Below are 13,689 nucleotides of genomic sequence, written 5' to 3'. Positions count from 1 at the left end.
TGGCCCCTGGTTTTTTGTTTTTTTTTTTTACCATATTGGATTACATATCTTTCACAGTAACATTTTAGGTACATATTAACATTGAATCGGGGGAATTTCTATCACCAAATTTGTCCTCCCTCCACCCCCTAACTTGCATCCCTTATCCCCCACCCTCACCCCCTGGGCTGCTAGAATAAGTGGTCCCTTCTGTGTCTAGCTTACTACTTAGTGATCATATATCTGTTTGGTCCTGGTACTCTTCCTTATTTCCCCCTCTGTTTGAGAAGTAGAACTAGATTGTTCAAGTTATGTGATTTTGTTTGAAGAAAAGAAAAGCAATAAAATGGGGTAAAAATTAAATAAGCCAAAAATGGTCAGAGTCCTTCTAGAGGCTCTCAACCTCAGTTTGAGAGAGGAAAGGAAAAAAGGAATTGAAACACCAAACAATACAGAAAGAAATATCAAATAAAATATCCAGTGAGCACTATAGCAATAAAGACAAGCACCACATAATAGTCTCAGTCCTGAAACATGCCAGAGCACAAAAAGAAAGAAAAATAAAATAAAATAAAATAAAATTGGAGACATCAACTTCAATATCTACACCAAAACAAAGAAGTCAATAAATAAATAAATAAATAAGATTATTTTGTGCTTTCCCCCCCTGCATAGGCACAGTAAATATTGGGGACATTAGAACAGGAAATCCCTTGGCCTAAGGGTTTCTCCACCCTTGAAGTATACTGTCATGGGATTAACTATAGACTCCTTACATGTTCATTTGCTCTCCCCTTGGTGCCTTTGTGGTGTATGGAAGACTTCTGCTTCGTCATGGGTGATAAAATCAGACCTCTGTATCTAGAGATCTTGGTGTCTGCACAGGTCAAGGAACGGAGCTTATGATGAAGTCTTTCTTTGTGGTTCTAGAAGTTCTGTTCCTTCAGTGTCGTTTTAATCCGTCTTCTGTAGTTGGTGGTCTTGGTCATTGCGCTGATCCTAGGATCCTGGGACAGAGTCGTTATGTTTCCAGAAGACCAGTTCAATTGCGATTGTCTCAGTCAGACCTCTGCAATTAGAGATCTTGTTTGTTGTACAGATCGTAGACCAAAGCCTAAACTAGGGCTTTTTTATTGGTCCCAGGATACGTACTGTCCAGTCATGGTTGTAACAGCCAGTCATCTGTAGATAGCGCTCTTGGCTTTTGCACAGATCAATGGGCGACAAGTCTTCTGATTTTGTCTTATCGTTGGCTGGCGAGGTAGGACAACTTGCTCTTAGATCAAGTTGTTCCCATTTCCTCGTTGTCAGGAGATCATATTAGAGTTGGCACATGTTGGTGTCAGAGCAGTATTAAGGATGTCCCAGAAGGGGATTTGGTTTCTGGAGCTGTTGTGGAGAACTGTGTCATTTCTATGTTTGGGATTCAGGGTTCAAGGCTGGACGGTCGGTGTCAAATCCCCTGGAGTCTGAGTTGGGTCCACATGACCTACGTTCAAGGTGGGAGGTGCATCTGTATTGTAAAAAAGTATGAGTTCTTTTTTTTTTTGGGTTTTTGGGCCACACCCGGTGACGCTCAGGGGTTACTCCTGGCTATGCGCTCAGAAGTCGCTCCTGGCTTGGGGGACCATATGGGACGCCGGGGGATCGAACCGCGGTCCGTCTCCTAGGCTAGCGCAGGTAAGGCAGGCACCTTACCTCCAGCGCCACCGCCCGGCCCCAGATAAAAAACTTGTTTTTATGGTGCTACATTATATTGCTGATGCATTTGGGGGTGGAAAGAGAAGAAAACAGAAACAAGACAAAAAATAACAATATATATGCTCACATATATATAAAAAAGTTTTTTTTAAAAAAATGAATTAAAAAAAGTAATTAAAGGAACAAAGTGATGCCGGAGACTACCTTACATTTGGGGAAAGACAGGTTAAGAGGTAGTGTTATATAGGTCTTAGACTTATGATGGAGGTATAGGCTTCCCATTGTCTTTTGATCCTTTTAATAGAGGATGAAAAAGATAATATTTCAGCCAATGGTGGACATGGCTTTTATTTTTGCACCCACACCTGCCAGCATAGTTTAAAATGTTCTTTTGATGTTTTATTTTTCCTGGGGTGAATGATGTCTCTTTGTTGTTTTGACTTGTGTGTCCTGAACACACTAGAAGTGCTCAGGGATTATTCCTGGCTTTATGCTCAGGAATCTTGAGTGTTTGGGCATTCTTAGAAACTAGGGATCAAATCCAGGTCAGCTGTGTGCCAGGCAAGCACCCACTGTACCATCTCTCCAACCCCAAGAACACTTTTGTATGTACTTATTGGCCATTTGATGTCTTCTTTAAGGAAATACCTGTTCAGCACTTTAGCGCATTATTTGATGTGGTTTTTGTTGTTGTGTTGCTGTTAAGTTTTTATAAAGCAAGTGCTTTATAGATTTTGGATATTAGATCTTTGCCAGATAAATAAAAAGCTGTTATTCTCTCCAAGTTTGTAGAGTATCTTTTTATTTAGTCATTGTTTATTTTGCAATGCAGATACTTCTTAATTTAGTCTAATTTCACTGTTTACCTCTGCTTCTCTTTGCTTGGCCAAAGGCCTTAACTTACTGATGATGCCTCTAGAGCAGGGGGTCTCAAACTCGTGGCCTGTGGGCCGTTTGCGGCCCTCCATACACCATTTTGTGGCCCTGCCCTAGAGGAATCTTTTTTTTGTTTTGTTTTGTTTTAGTTGTTTGGGTCACACACCCCAATGTTCAAGGCTTACTACTGACTTTGCACTCAAGGATCACCCCGACTTTGCCTCCTGTGGCCCCGGGTAAATTTAGTTTGAGACCCCCGCCTAGAGGTAATATCAAATGGGTGTCTTATATATCTTATGGTATCGATTTTGTATAATCAGCCTGTTGATAATCAGTTTGACTTATAATATTTTGACTAATAAAAAGACTAATATTTTTATGAGAACTCTAATTTATGCTTTCATTTATCAAAATAATTAATCTGATCTGTTTGTGACTTCATGTATTGCCATTCCTTCTTTTTTTTTTTTTTTTTTTTTTTGGTTTTTGGGCCACACCCGGCGTTGCTCAGGGGTTACTCCTGACTGTCTGCTCAGAAATAGCTCCTGGCAGGCACGGGGGACCATATGGGACACCGGGATTTGAACCAACCACCTTTGGTCCTGGATCTGCTGCTTGCAAGGCAAACGCCGCTGTGCTATCTCTCCGGGCCCTGCCATTCCTTCTTGATGTGCATATTTTTCTCAGCATTTTTGAATGAAAGATGTACATTTGACTTATTTAGTTTTGTTTTATGCATTTTTATTATTGCACAGTACTTTGCTGTATGAACAAGTCATAGATATATCTTTTTTATTTTTTTTTACTATTGACAGACACTTAGTTTGTTGTCAGATTTTATTTTATTCAAGCAATGCTGTTGTGAACTTTTTATTTTTTATAGTGCTAGAAATCAAACCCAGGGCCTTACACATGCTCTACTGCTGAGCCACATCTATGAATGTTATCCATGTATCTTAGGTATGTGACCAAGCATTAACTAGAGACTATTTTACACTCAATTGCAAAATTACTAGGTAATGTCAACTATTACCTAAAGTGATTTTTACAAAATAAAAATTGCCATAGTAGGAATGAAGTGTAAAGAAGAATGTTCACAGCAGCAGGTCTGTAATTTCTTCTTTTTTTCTGGATACTCTCAGAACTACTGGTCTCTGCTGTAATTTTTTTGGGGGGGTCACACCTGGCAGTGACCAGGGGTTACTCTTAACTATGCACTCAGGAATGACTCCTGGAGATGCTTGGGGATCATATGAGATGCCAGGAATCTAACCTGGGTTGGCTGCTTACATGCCCTTCCTGCTATACTATCGTTCAGATCCCATATTTCATAATATTATGATAGAATTTAACGAGTAAAGAACAACTGAGGAAATTATGATCTAATAATGTTTTTGCATGAAATAAATGAGCTCAGACTGAAAGTTAGAAATAGAACTAAAATTTATGGCTATCTGGGAAATAACTTGTTAAAGAATAGAAGTTAATCTATTAATTTTAATGAGTTGGGTTTTAAAACAAGTGAAAATTTAGTTCTATAAGTTAGTGAATTCCTATGTACATTTATTTACATATTTTAACAGTTTGTTTTAAATATTTTTGAAATTGTGAGAAAAAAATCGCTAGCTTAAAATAACCCATCTAAGTCTTTCAAAGATTTGAGCTAAGATAACTGGGAGATGAAGGAAGTTAACTACTAATTTGTCAACTATATGAAATTATAAAAGAAGCAGATTAGCTATCCACTGGCATTCTTTTTGATAGTCACTGTCCCTGAGGATTGTTAGCCTGGACAACCAGATAATTAACAGGATAGGAGATAAATCTCTTGAGACTTCCCTAAGGTAAACAGGTTTGGTTCTTGCCCTGTGTAGCCCATTCACGATACAGTTTTATGTCACTATGTCCTATTACACATAAGAATGCCTCTGTCATATAGACATAACTTTTTTTTTTGAAAATAATACTAATGGCTTGACATTGTTTTACACAGCTTCATATCTTCTAGAAGCAGAATGCAGATCTCCAGTATCATGTGAAGATTTGTGAAGTCAACATGAGGTGATTTCCTTTTAAAAATAATATAATATATGCATATATATAGCTGCACCTGGCAGTATGTAGAATTTACTCTCAGCTCTGCATGCAGGGTCACTCCTGGCAGGGCTCAGAGGACCATAGCAGGGTTCTGGGGAGCAAACATGAATTGACACATGCAAAGCAAGTGTCCTATCTGGTGTACTGTGTTCCAGTCTGGAGATGATGACCTTTCTTTTTTTTTCTTTTTTTTTTGGTTTTTGGGCCACACCCGGCAGTGCTCAGGGGTACTCCTGGCTGTCTGCTCAGAAATAGCTCCTGGCAGGCACGGGGGACCACATGGGACACTGGGATTCGAACCAACCACCTTTGGTCCTGGATCTGCTGCTTGCAAGGCAAATGCCGCTGTGCTATCTCTCCGGGCCCAGAGGATGACCTTTCAAGAAAAATTTTGGGATAATCCAGTGCTGGTATCATTAGTTTTCCAGCTCTTTATACAATCTGCAGTTTTTTATTATACTTGTCCAAGCCCTGATTCTGTGTACTATGTTAAAGACAGTAACTTGGAAATGAGATAGAAAAAATAATTAGGACTCAGAGATAAACTGAATAAGGCAATGGAAGGAAATTAATTTCAGTGCTGCCTTAGGAATACTAGTCACTTTTTTTCAGTACAATTTTTACTTGAGGCTCTCTTTCCAAGCCCTTGTTCTGCCTTGAACGTTTGTACCTTGTTTGCTTGTTTTGATGTTTCTATTTCCACTCTGGAGCAGCCCATGTTTTCTCTTGGACACACACTTCTCTCTTTCCCTTCCTTCCCATCTTTCTAAATAAGTTCAAATAGAAACTGTCTTGCTTCACACAAAAATTATTGTTTGAAACAAGGCCCAAATTACTTTTATATATGTCACCTGGCAAAATAAATAGACTACAGATATTGTCGAAATATAAACTAATTTTTTCTGCTTGGTTTTGGGCCAAGTCTCGCGATGCTCAGGGCTTATGCCTGGCTCTGTGCCCAGAGATTACTCCTGGCAGTGCATGGAGACTATATGGAATCTCAAGGATCAAACCTGATTGGCGACAAGCTAGGCAAATGCCCTCCTCTATGCACTATTGCTCCAGCCCCAATTTGATTGTTCACCTTTGAAGCCAACTATTGTTCTTAGATATTTTATCCTACTATAGTACATTCATTATACTTCCATATATAGAGTTGGAAAATAATTTAAATATATAATTTTAGGTATATTAAAATAATCTGTTAGTAGTAAAATAAGTGAGTTAATATAAAATATCTAAGTATTAGATTATATTCTTTCATTTCTCTTTGGGGCCTTATTCTCTGGTTTTACCAATATTTGTTTTTGTTTTCAATATTTGTTTTATATCTTGATTTTTTTTTTTTTTTTGGTTTTTGGCCCACACCCGGCAGTGCTCAGGGGTTACTCCTGGCTGTCTGCTCAGAAAATAGCTCCTGGCAGGCACGGGGGATCATATGGGACACCGGGATTCGAACCAACCACCTTTGGTCCTGGATCAGCTGCTTGCAAGGCAAACACCTCTGTGCTATCTCTCCGGGCCCTATATCTTGATTTTTAATATTAATATATAGATGTTTTCCTGACTTTTGTTTTATGTTTTACTTATTTTTTATTTTTAAATTTTTTTTAGTTTTGGGTCACACCCAGCAGTGCTCAGGGGTTACTCGTGGCTCTATGCTCAGAAATCCCTCCTGGCAGGCTCAGGGGACCATAGGGATGCTGGGATTTGAACCACCATCCTTCTGCATGCAAGGCAAATGCCTTCCCTCCATGCTATCTCTCCGGCCCCTTATGTTTTATTTTTGCCCTCAGTGGTCACTCCTGGCACTCTTCAGGGAATCATATGTTGTTTTGGGTCAAACCTAGGTCAGCTGCATGCATGGTAAACCCCTTCCCTCTGAACTCTCTCTGGTCCCAATATCTATAGTTATAATGTATTTTTTTTCTTGTAATAAATTATAAAAAATTAAATATATATGGAGTTTTTAAACGATTAGATTTAAAGTTAAAGCAAGGACATTCCATTTTGTCAGTGAAACTGAGTATATTGTTAAGAGAAATGATGGTTATTCAACTATGCAAAAATAGAAATTGGAAAAGAAAAAATGTAGGAAAAGCTGACCTGAATGCTCTACTGGTGAATAGACAAATGACAATGGTGGTATTGAAGTGATGTGGAATGTGTATTTGGTATTATCTTTTATCCCGGTCTCTTGTGTTTTGGTGGTTTTGGTGCCTAGCTTAAATCCTCTTTGCTGCCTGGTGAAATCTATCTGCAGCCCATTTACCCTATGGATATTGGGCATTAGGTTCACCTCTATTCCTTTTATCCCATCTATCTTGCTCTAAGAGGCCAGGGAACCTTCTTGCTATGAAGCTTCAAGATCTGATGAGGCAGTCATAGTGTCCCAGAACTCTTGGGAGGTACAAAAGTCTCTGCTTTCTGTCACATATATGAAACTGATCTTTTCTTTCAAAACTACCATTGTGGGTTTGATAGAAAGCTATACTACTGTAACTGGCCCTTCTCAGATATGACATATCAACCTGGTCAAGTTTAGAGTGCCACCTCTCATTTTATAGCCAGTGAGAGAGTCTGGGGATGTAGTAATGCTCAGGTCTCATATGGGTGACTCCTGTGACCTCCAGGGCTTCATCTAGACATGCCTTGGGTACCATATGATGCTGGGAATTTAGTTGGGGTTGAGGCATGAAAACTATTCTTTGACCCCTGTACTAGCTCTTCAGTCCTGCTCTGTCAAACTTCATGTATGTCTTTATAAATATGTCAGGAATGGCACCCGATAAGTGCTCAGAGGCTGTTTTCCGCTCAAAGTTTAGGGTTTGCTCCTGGCAGTGTATGGGAACCTCTGGGATTACACATGGTAGTACTTGAGGGACCATGAGTTCCTGATATCAGACTTAGTATTTCTGTATGGAAGGTATGTGCAGGAACATGACCGCTGATATCTGTCATTAAATCCCCCTTGTATTAGTTTAATTTGAGTTTTGTATCTGAGACCTGGCATTGTTCTGAACAGTCTCTGTCTTGATCTCTGTGTGTTGGATCTGGTGCACTTGCTTTGCATGTAGCAGCCCTGGCTTTGTTCCAAGCACTGTATAGTTCCCTGATTTTGGCCAGGAATAGTGCTGATTCCTTCCAGGCAATCCCTTAAACCCCAGGAATAAAAGAAAAATCTTGTACTTTTAATCTGTTGAATGATTTATCATAGGACTAAATGTCTTTCTTTTTTGGCCACACTCGGCAGTGCTGAAGGGTTACTTCTGGCTCTATGCCCAGGGATCACTCCTAGCTGGCTCAGGAAACCATATGGTATGCTGGGGATCAAACCCAGGTCATCTGCATGAAAGGCAAATGCCCAACCCCCTGTCCTATTGCTCCAGTCCCAGGATGAATATATATGTAAATATATAATATATGTATATACTTATGTCTCTGTGTGTGCTCAGGGCTTATTCCTGGTTCTGTGTTCATGGAGCACTCTTGATGGGGTTTAGGGAACCATATGGGATATTGGAGATTAAACTGAGTCTACCATGTACAAGGTAAGCACTCTATCCACTCTAGTCCCACTGCTTTACTTTTTAAACATTAGATCTATTGTTAGATCGGTTTAAGAATATTTATGTAGTTAATAATAATCCTCCCTGTGTTGCTCATTTCAGTAACATGGTTACAATAGTGTTAACATTAATAGTGGTCCTGTTGTACAAAGTGGCTGCACCTTTACCACTACCCAATGCCCAAGACTTTTCTCTTCTACCTTATGCCACTTCCTGTCTTCCTTTTCCTTCCTGTTTCTGGCCACTGCTTGACTATCTGAGTCTTGTCAAAGATCAGGTGCTTGTTATTATTTGATTCTTTCTATTCTCTTATTTTGTTTCTTTCTATATCACAGAAAACCACACGATAAAATTCTACTCAACTATAAGAAAATCTTGGAGTTTTTGGCAACTTTGAAGGAACCTATTAAATAAAATAAGTCAGAGGAAGAATAAATACCGGATCATTTCTCTCATCTGTAGATGAGTCTGTTGGTATGCAACCTCGTTGTAAGAACTGTGTGAAAATGAAATCAGCAGAAGAAAAGAAAAGTGTTGGTCACTGATTTTGGAATTTGACTTCAAAAGGAATTTGTGTAGTCAATGAATTTTCAGAAAACTTTCTAAATTGTGGTGATTTTAAGCTTCTCTAGAGCAATGGCTAAGTAATGTGATTTTTTTTTTATCTTCTGAGTGTTGAGATATTCATAGTATGACAAAATGCCAGGAAAACATTTTAAATTATAATATACTAGGTGAAACAGAGGGGAAAACTCAAAATTTTACATATTAAAACACTACTAGTCTTGGCTAGGGAGATAGTAAAGCGGGCAGGGTGCTTGCCTTCCACTCACCCAATATGTTCCTTCTCTGCATCACATACATGGCCTCCCCAAGCACCTCAACACCTTCAGGAGTAATTCCTAAATGCAAAGCCAGCATCAATCCCCGAGCATTGCTCAGTGTGGCCTGAAAATACAATACCCAGAACCCAATACTGGTTATTTAAAACGTAATTTATTTTGAATGTGTGTTTATATTCCAGCTCACAAATTTGCAGTTTTAAGTGCATATGGAAGTTGTTTTGTATTACCTTCTACTTTTAAAATAACTATGAGATAAATATTATATATATATATATATATATATATATATATATACCCTCTCTCTTTGTATCAGTTTATTTTTTAAATCCTGCTTTATTTTTTCCTTATTGCCATTTTCTATAGAACAGGCATAATCTCATAGTATTTTATTATATAATATAATTATATGGCATAAATATATTCAACTTAATCTAAATGACCCTTTATGTCTATGATTCATGCAGACTCATCATTTCCATTATTTAAAATTTCTTATATTAAATACTAATGATAATACTACTTGAGATAATGTGAAATTAAGCTTATATAAATATTAATTATACTGAGTATTTTATTCATTGAATCATTTCTTATAAATCCCTTGGTTATTACACTTACTATCATGGAATGCCTTCCTCACTTTTTAAAAATCGCTATCTTTGAGAGGCTGGAGTGATAGCACAGCGGATAAGGTATTTATCTAAACGCGGCCAACCCAAATTCAATTTCTGACATCCCATATAGTCCCCTGAGCCTGCCAGGAGTGATTTCTAAGTGCAGAGCTGTTGGGTGTGGCCCCAAAACAAAAAAAATGGTATCTTTGAAAAGGATTTTAAGTGGTTTGTCTTAGTAGGAGACATATACTATAAAGGATGGACCAGAAAAATGGAAGTGCTTTTACTGGGTTCATCCTATTGGGGTTTTGCGACAGGCCTCAATTGGAACTAGTCCTTCTTGTGGTTATTTTTTTCTTCTATATCTTTATTTTGCTTGGAAACACAACTATCATTGCATTGTCCTATCTAGACCCTGTTCTCCATACCCCAATGTACTTTTTCCTCTCCAACCTAAGCTTCCTGGACATATGTTATACCACCAGCACTGTCCCCCAGTTCCTGGTAAATCTCAGTGGAGCTGACAAGTCTATTTCCTTTGCTGGCTGTGTGGCTCAGTTGTTTGTGTCTCTAGGATTGGGATGCACCGAGTGTCTCCTTCTCGGAGTCATGGCGTTTGACCGCTATGCTGCTGTGTGTAGGCCCCTCCACTACACTGTCATCATGCACCCCCGTCTCTGCTCCCTGATGGCTTCAGCTTCATGGCTCATTGGTTTTACCAACTCCTTAGTGCAGACTCTGCTCACTTTCCTTGTACCACTTTGTGGAAGAAACAAATTAGACCACTTCTTTTGTGAGATCCCTGCATTGCTCAAGCTCGCCTGTGTTGACACCAGAAGTACAGAGTCTGAGATGTTCTTTGCCAGTGTCATTATTCTTCTTGGACCCGTTTCATTAATCCTATTTTCCTATGGTCGCATCGTGAGGGCCATCTTGAGAATCAAGTCAGCAGCCGGGCAGAGAAAAGCCTTTGGGACATGTGGCTCCCACCTCATCGTGGTATCTTTATTCTATGGAACAGCCATCTATGCTTATCTCCAGCCCAGCAACAACTACTCTCAGGACCGGGGCAAGTTCACATCTCTCTTTTATGGCGTTGTCACTCCCATGATGAATCCCCTGATCTATACATTGAGGAACAAGGATGTGAAGGGAGCAATGAGGAAAGTGTTTTGTAAGATACATGAATCTAGTTGACATGTGAGGAAGACAATTAAATGAATGGACTTCTAATTCCTTTGAACCTTGAAGTGTGTGTTACTTAGATTTTGTGCAGACAACTCCTCTTCTGTTATTGTTTTTATGTTTTTGTCATATTCAGTGGTGCTTAGAGCTTACTCCTGATTCTGTGCTCAGGGATCACTCTTGGTGGGTTTGGGGGGACCATACAGGGTACTGGGGATCAAATCTGGATCAGCTGTATGCAAGGCAAGTATTCTACCTATTGTACTATCTATCACTCTGGACCTGATAACTCTTTGTTTTGTTTTAGGGCCATAACTGGCAACATTCAGGGGAAATACTCCTGACTCTACAGTCAGGAATTACTCCTGGAAGTTTCAGGAAACCATAGTGATACTGTATAGAACTTGGGTTGGTTGCATGCAAGGCCAATGCCTCACCTACTGTGATTTCACTGCTTTTTTCCCCCTCCCCTCCCCTCGTGATTTCACTCTTGTCCCACTGACAGCTCTTTAAATTTATTCATCCTATTTTCTTAGGATAGTCAAAGTTCAAAAAAACCCTGCAATATATGTAATTTCAGATTGTTATTTATGCTTTTCTTTATCATATGAGCATGGATCATTGTCTAAATTCAACTTTCACAAAGATATTGATTATATCATGTAAATGCATGTTTAAAATATAAATATGTGTCACTGAAATACTTAAAATGTTAACATTTTGGCATATTCTATTTGCTAGTATTATGTTTCTTATATTACATTCTGATCATCACTCCACAATAAAATTTTTTTAAAAACCTTGATTACAAACATGATTGTGGTTGGGTTTCTGTCATGTAAAGAACACCCCCCATCACCAGTGCAGCATTCCCATCACCAATGTCCCAATTCTCCCTCCTCCCCACTCCACCCCTGCCTGTACTCTACACAGACTTTCTATTTCCCTCATACATTTTCATTGTTAGGGTAGTTCTCAATGTAGTTATTTCTCTAACTGCACTCATCACTCTGTGGTGAGCTTCATGAGGTGAACTGGAACTTCCAGCCCTCCTCTCTTTTGTCTTTAAAATTATTGCAAAAATATCTTTAATTTTTCTTAAAACCCATAGATGAGTGAGACCACTGTGTCTTTCTCTTTCCCTCTGACTTATTTCACTCAGCATAATAGATTTCATGTACATCCAGGTATAGGAAAATTTCATGACTTCATCTCTTCTGACACTGCATAATATTCCATTGTGTATATGTACCATAGTTTCTTTAGCCATTCATTTGTTGAGGGGCATCTTGATTGTTTCCAGAGTCTTGCTATATAGTAAATAGTGCTGCAATAAATATAGGTGTAAGGAAGGGATTTTTGTATTGTATTTTCTACAATAAAATTATGTATTGAGGGGCTGGAGAGATAGCATGGAGGTAAGGCGTTTGCCTTTCATACAGAAGGACGGTGATTCGAATCCCAGCATCCAATATGGTCCCCTGTGCCTGCCAGGGGAGATTTCTGAGCATAGATCCAGGAGTAATCCCTGAGCACTGCCGAGTGTGACCCCCCCCCAAAAAAAAAACCAACAAAATTATGTGTTGAACATTATAACTTTCTCATAGATGTAGATTGTGAAATTACAAAAAAAGATTGAAGTAAAGAATTTTTGCAATAAGATGTTCTAATAAAGTCTTTAAAAATGAGTTCAAATGTGTTTGGTATTTTACAAAATATACTACTTTTTATTTTTGTTTTTACGATTCACATTTAGTGGTGCTCAGGGATTACTTTTGAAATCTCAAAACTGCTAGTGGTCTTTTTAAAAATTTAAAGAAATTTATTATTTGCAGGAGAGAAACACCAGGTACAGTCTGATCTGATCTACAATGATTCAACAACTGTCATGACTCGTTCTACAAGTAGCAGAAAGTCCCTGCACCCATCTGCTGAGCATTTATCCAGATTTCTAAAGCCAAAGAACCTGAGTCTTACTAATGAGCAATGACCGTAACACAGTAATAAACCTACATTATCAAATACTAATGTATGAGCTACCTTTTAAAAAAAATGAAAAAGTAGTTCTATGACAGCTTTATTTCAAGCATGTTGTTATATCCAGCTTATATATATATATTCATATATATATATTCACAATAGGTAGGAAAAGAAAGCCATCTGAAGTTTCTGTAGATATATTACTGATTTAAAGGTCTACTTTGTTGTGTGCTGAATTCAGAGCAGAGGACCAAATGGTGCCAAGGCATAGCCCAACTGATATTTTTCATTATCTCCGTTTTGAAATATAGAACTATCTATAGTTTTTTCTTTTCTTTGTTTCTATATAATTTACTTCTGCTCTAGTTTTTATTATTTCTTTCCTTCTATTACTTTTTGGGTTAATTTATTATTCCATATCTAGCCACATGCAATAACTGGATCACTATTTCACATGAAGTAGAAAAGGTAACTAAGAATGCCTAAAGTCTTTGGATGTAAGATCTGAATCCATTTGGATCCAAAGCCTTTAAATGCATTGAAGAAAAACAGATCAAACATTCCATAATATTGGATTTTCAAAACATTTGAAGATTAGACTCTAATGATGAGAATTAAATGCAAACATAAACAAGTAAGAATGCACCAAACGAAAAAGCTTCTACACAGTCTTGTTCAGATCTAGACTGTCTAATAAATATGATTAGATTGACCAGTGAAACGAGAGAATTCTAACACAAAAATATTTTTTAGCAGGAGATGCTTTGCCACAATTTAGAAGTGTGAACATTCTAAATAAATATGACAATTATGAATCTGTGGAGGAAATATAGCTCTAGGTAA

General features: G+C 38.2%; 1 protein-coding gene across 1 annotated transcript; it reads left to right on the top strand.

Annotated features, from left to right (window-relative positions):
• The first annotated feature begins 9,939 nt into the window (after positions 1-9,939).
• LOC125995876 (putative olfactory receptor 2B8) lies at positions 9,940-13,354 on the top strand. Its single transcript, XM_049764836.1, has 2 exons — positions 9,940-10,850; positions 13,324-13,354. The coding sequence occupies exons 1-2, from the start codon at positions 9,940-9,942 to the stop codon at positions 13,352-13,354; spliced, it is 942 nt and encodes a 313-aa protein (XP_049620793.1).
• Positions 13,355-13,689: the final 335 nt, after the last annotated feature.

Source organism: Suncus etruscus, chromosome 18 (assembly GCF_024139225.1).
Source record: "Suncus etruscus isolate mSunEtr1 chromosome 18, mSunEtr1.pri.cur, whole genome shotgun sequence".
NCBI classification, from domain to species: domain Eukaryota; kingdom Metazoa; phylum Chordata; class Mammalia; order Eulipotyphla; family Soricidae; genus Suncus; species Suncus etruscus.
The sequence above is the reverse complement of the archived record's forward strand: the minus strand, read 5'-3'. Positions and strand labels throughout refer to the sequence as shown.

Bases quoted from the DNA above. Each gene is read 5' to 3' on its own strand.
- LOC125995876 (XM_049764836.1), top strand. From the start codon at position 9,940: ATGGACCAGAAAAATGGAAGTGCTTTTACTGGGTTCATCCTATTGGGG. The intron at 10,851-13,323 runs GTTTTGTAAGAT...AAGGTAACTAAG, and splicing joins AAGGGAGCAATGAGGAAAGT to AATGCCTAAAGTCTTTGGAT.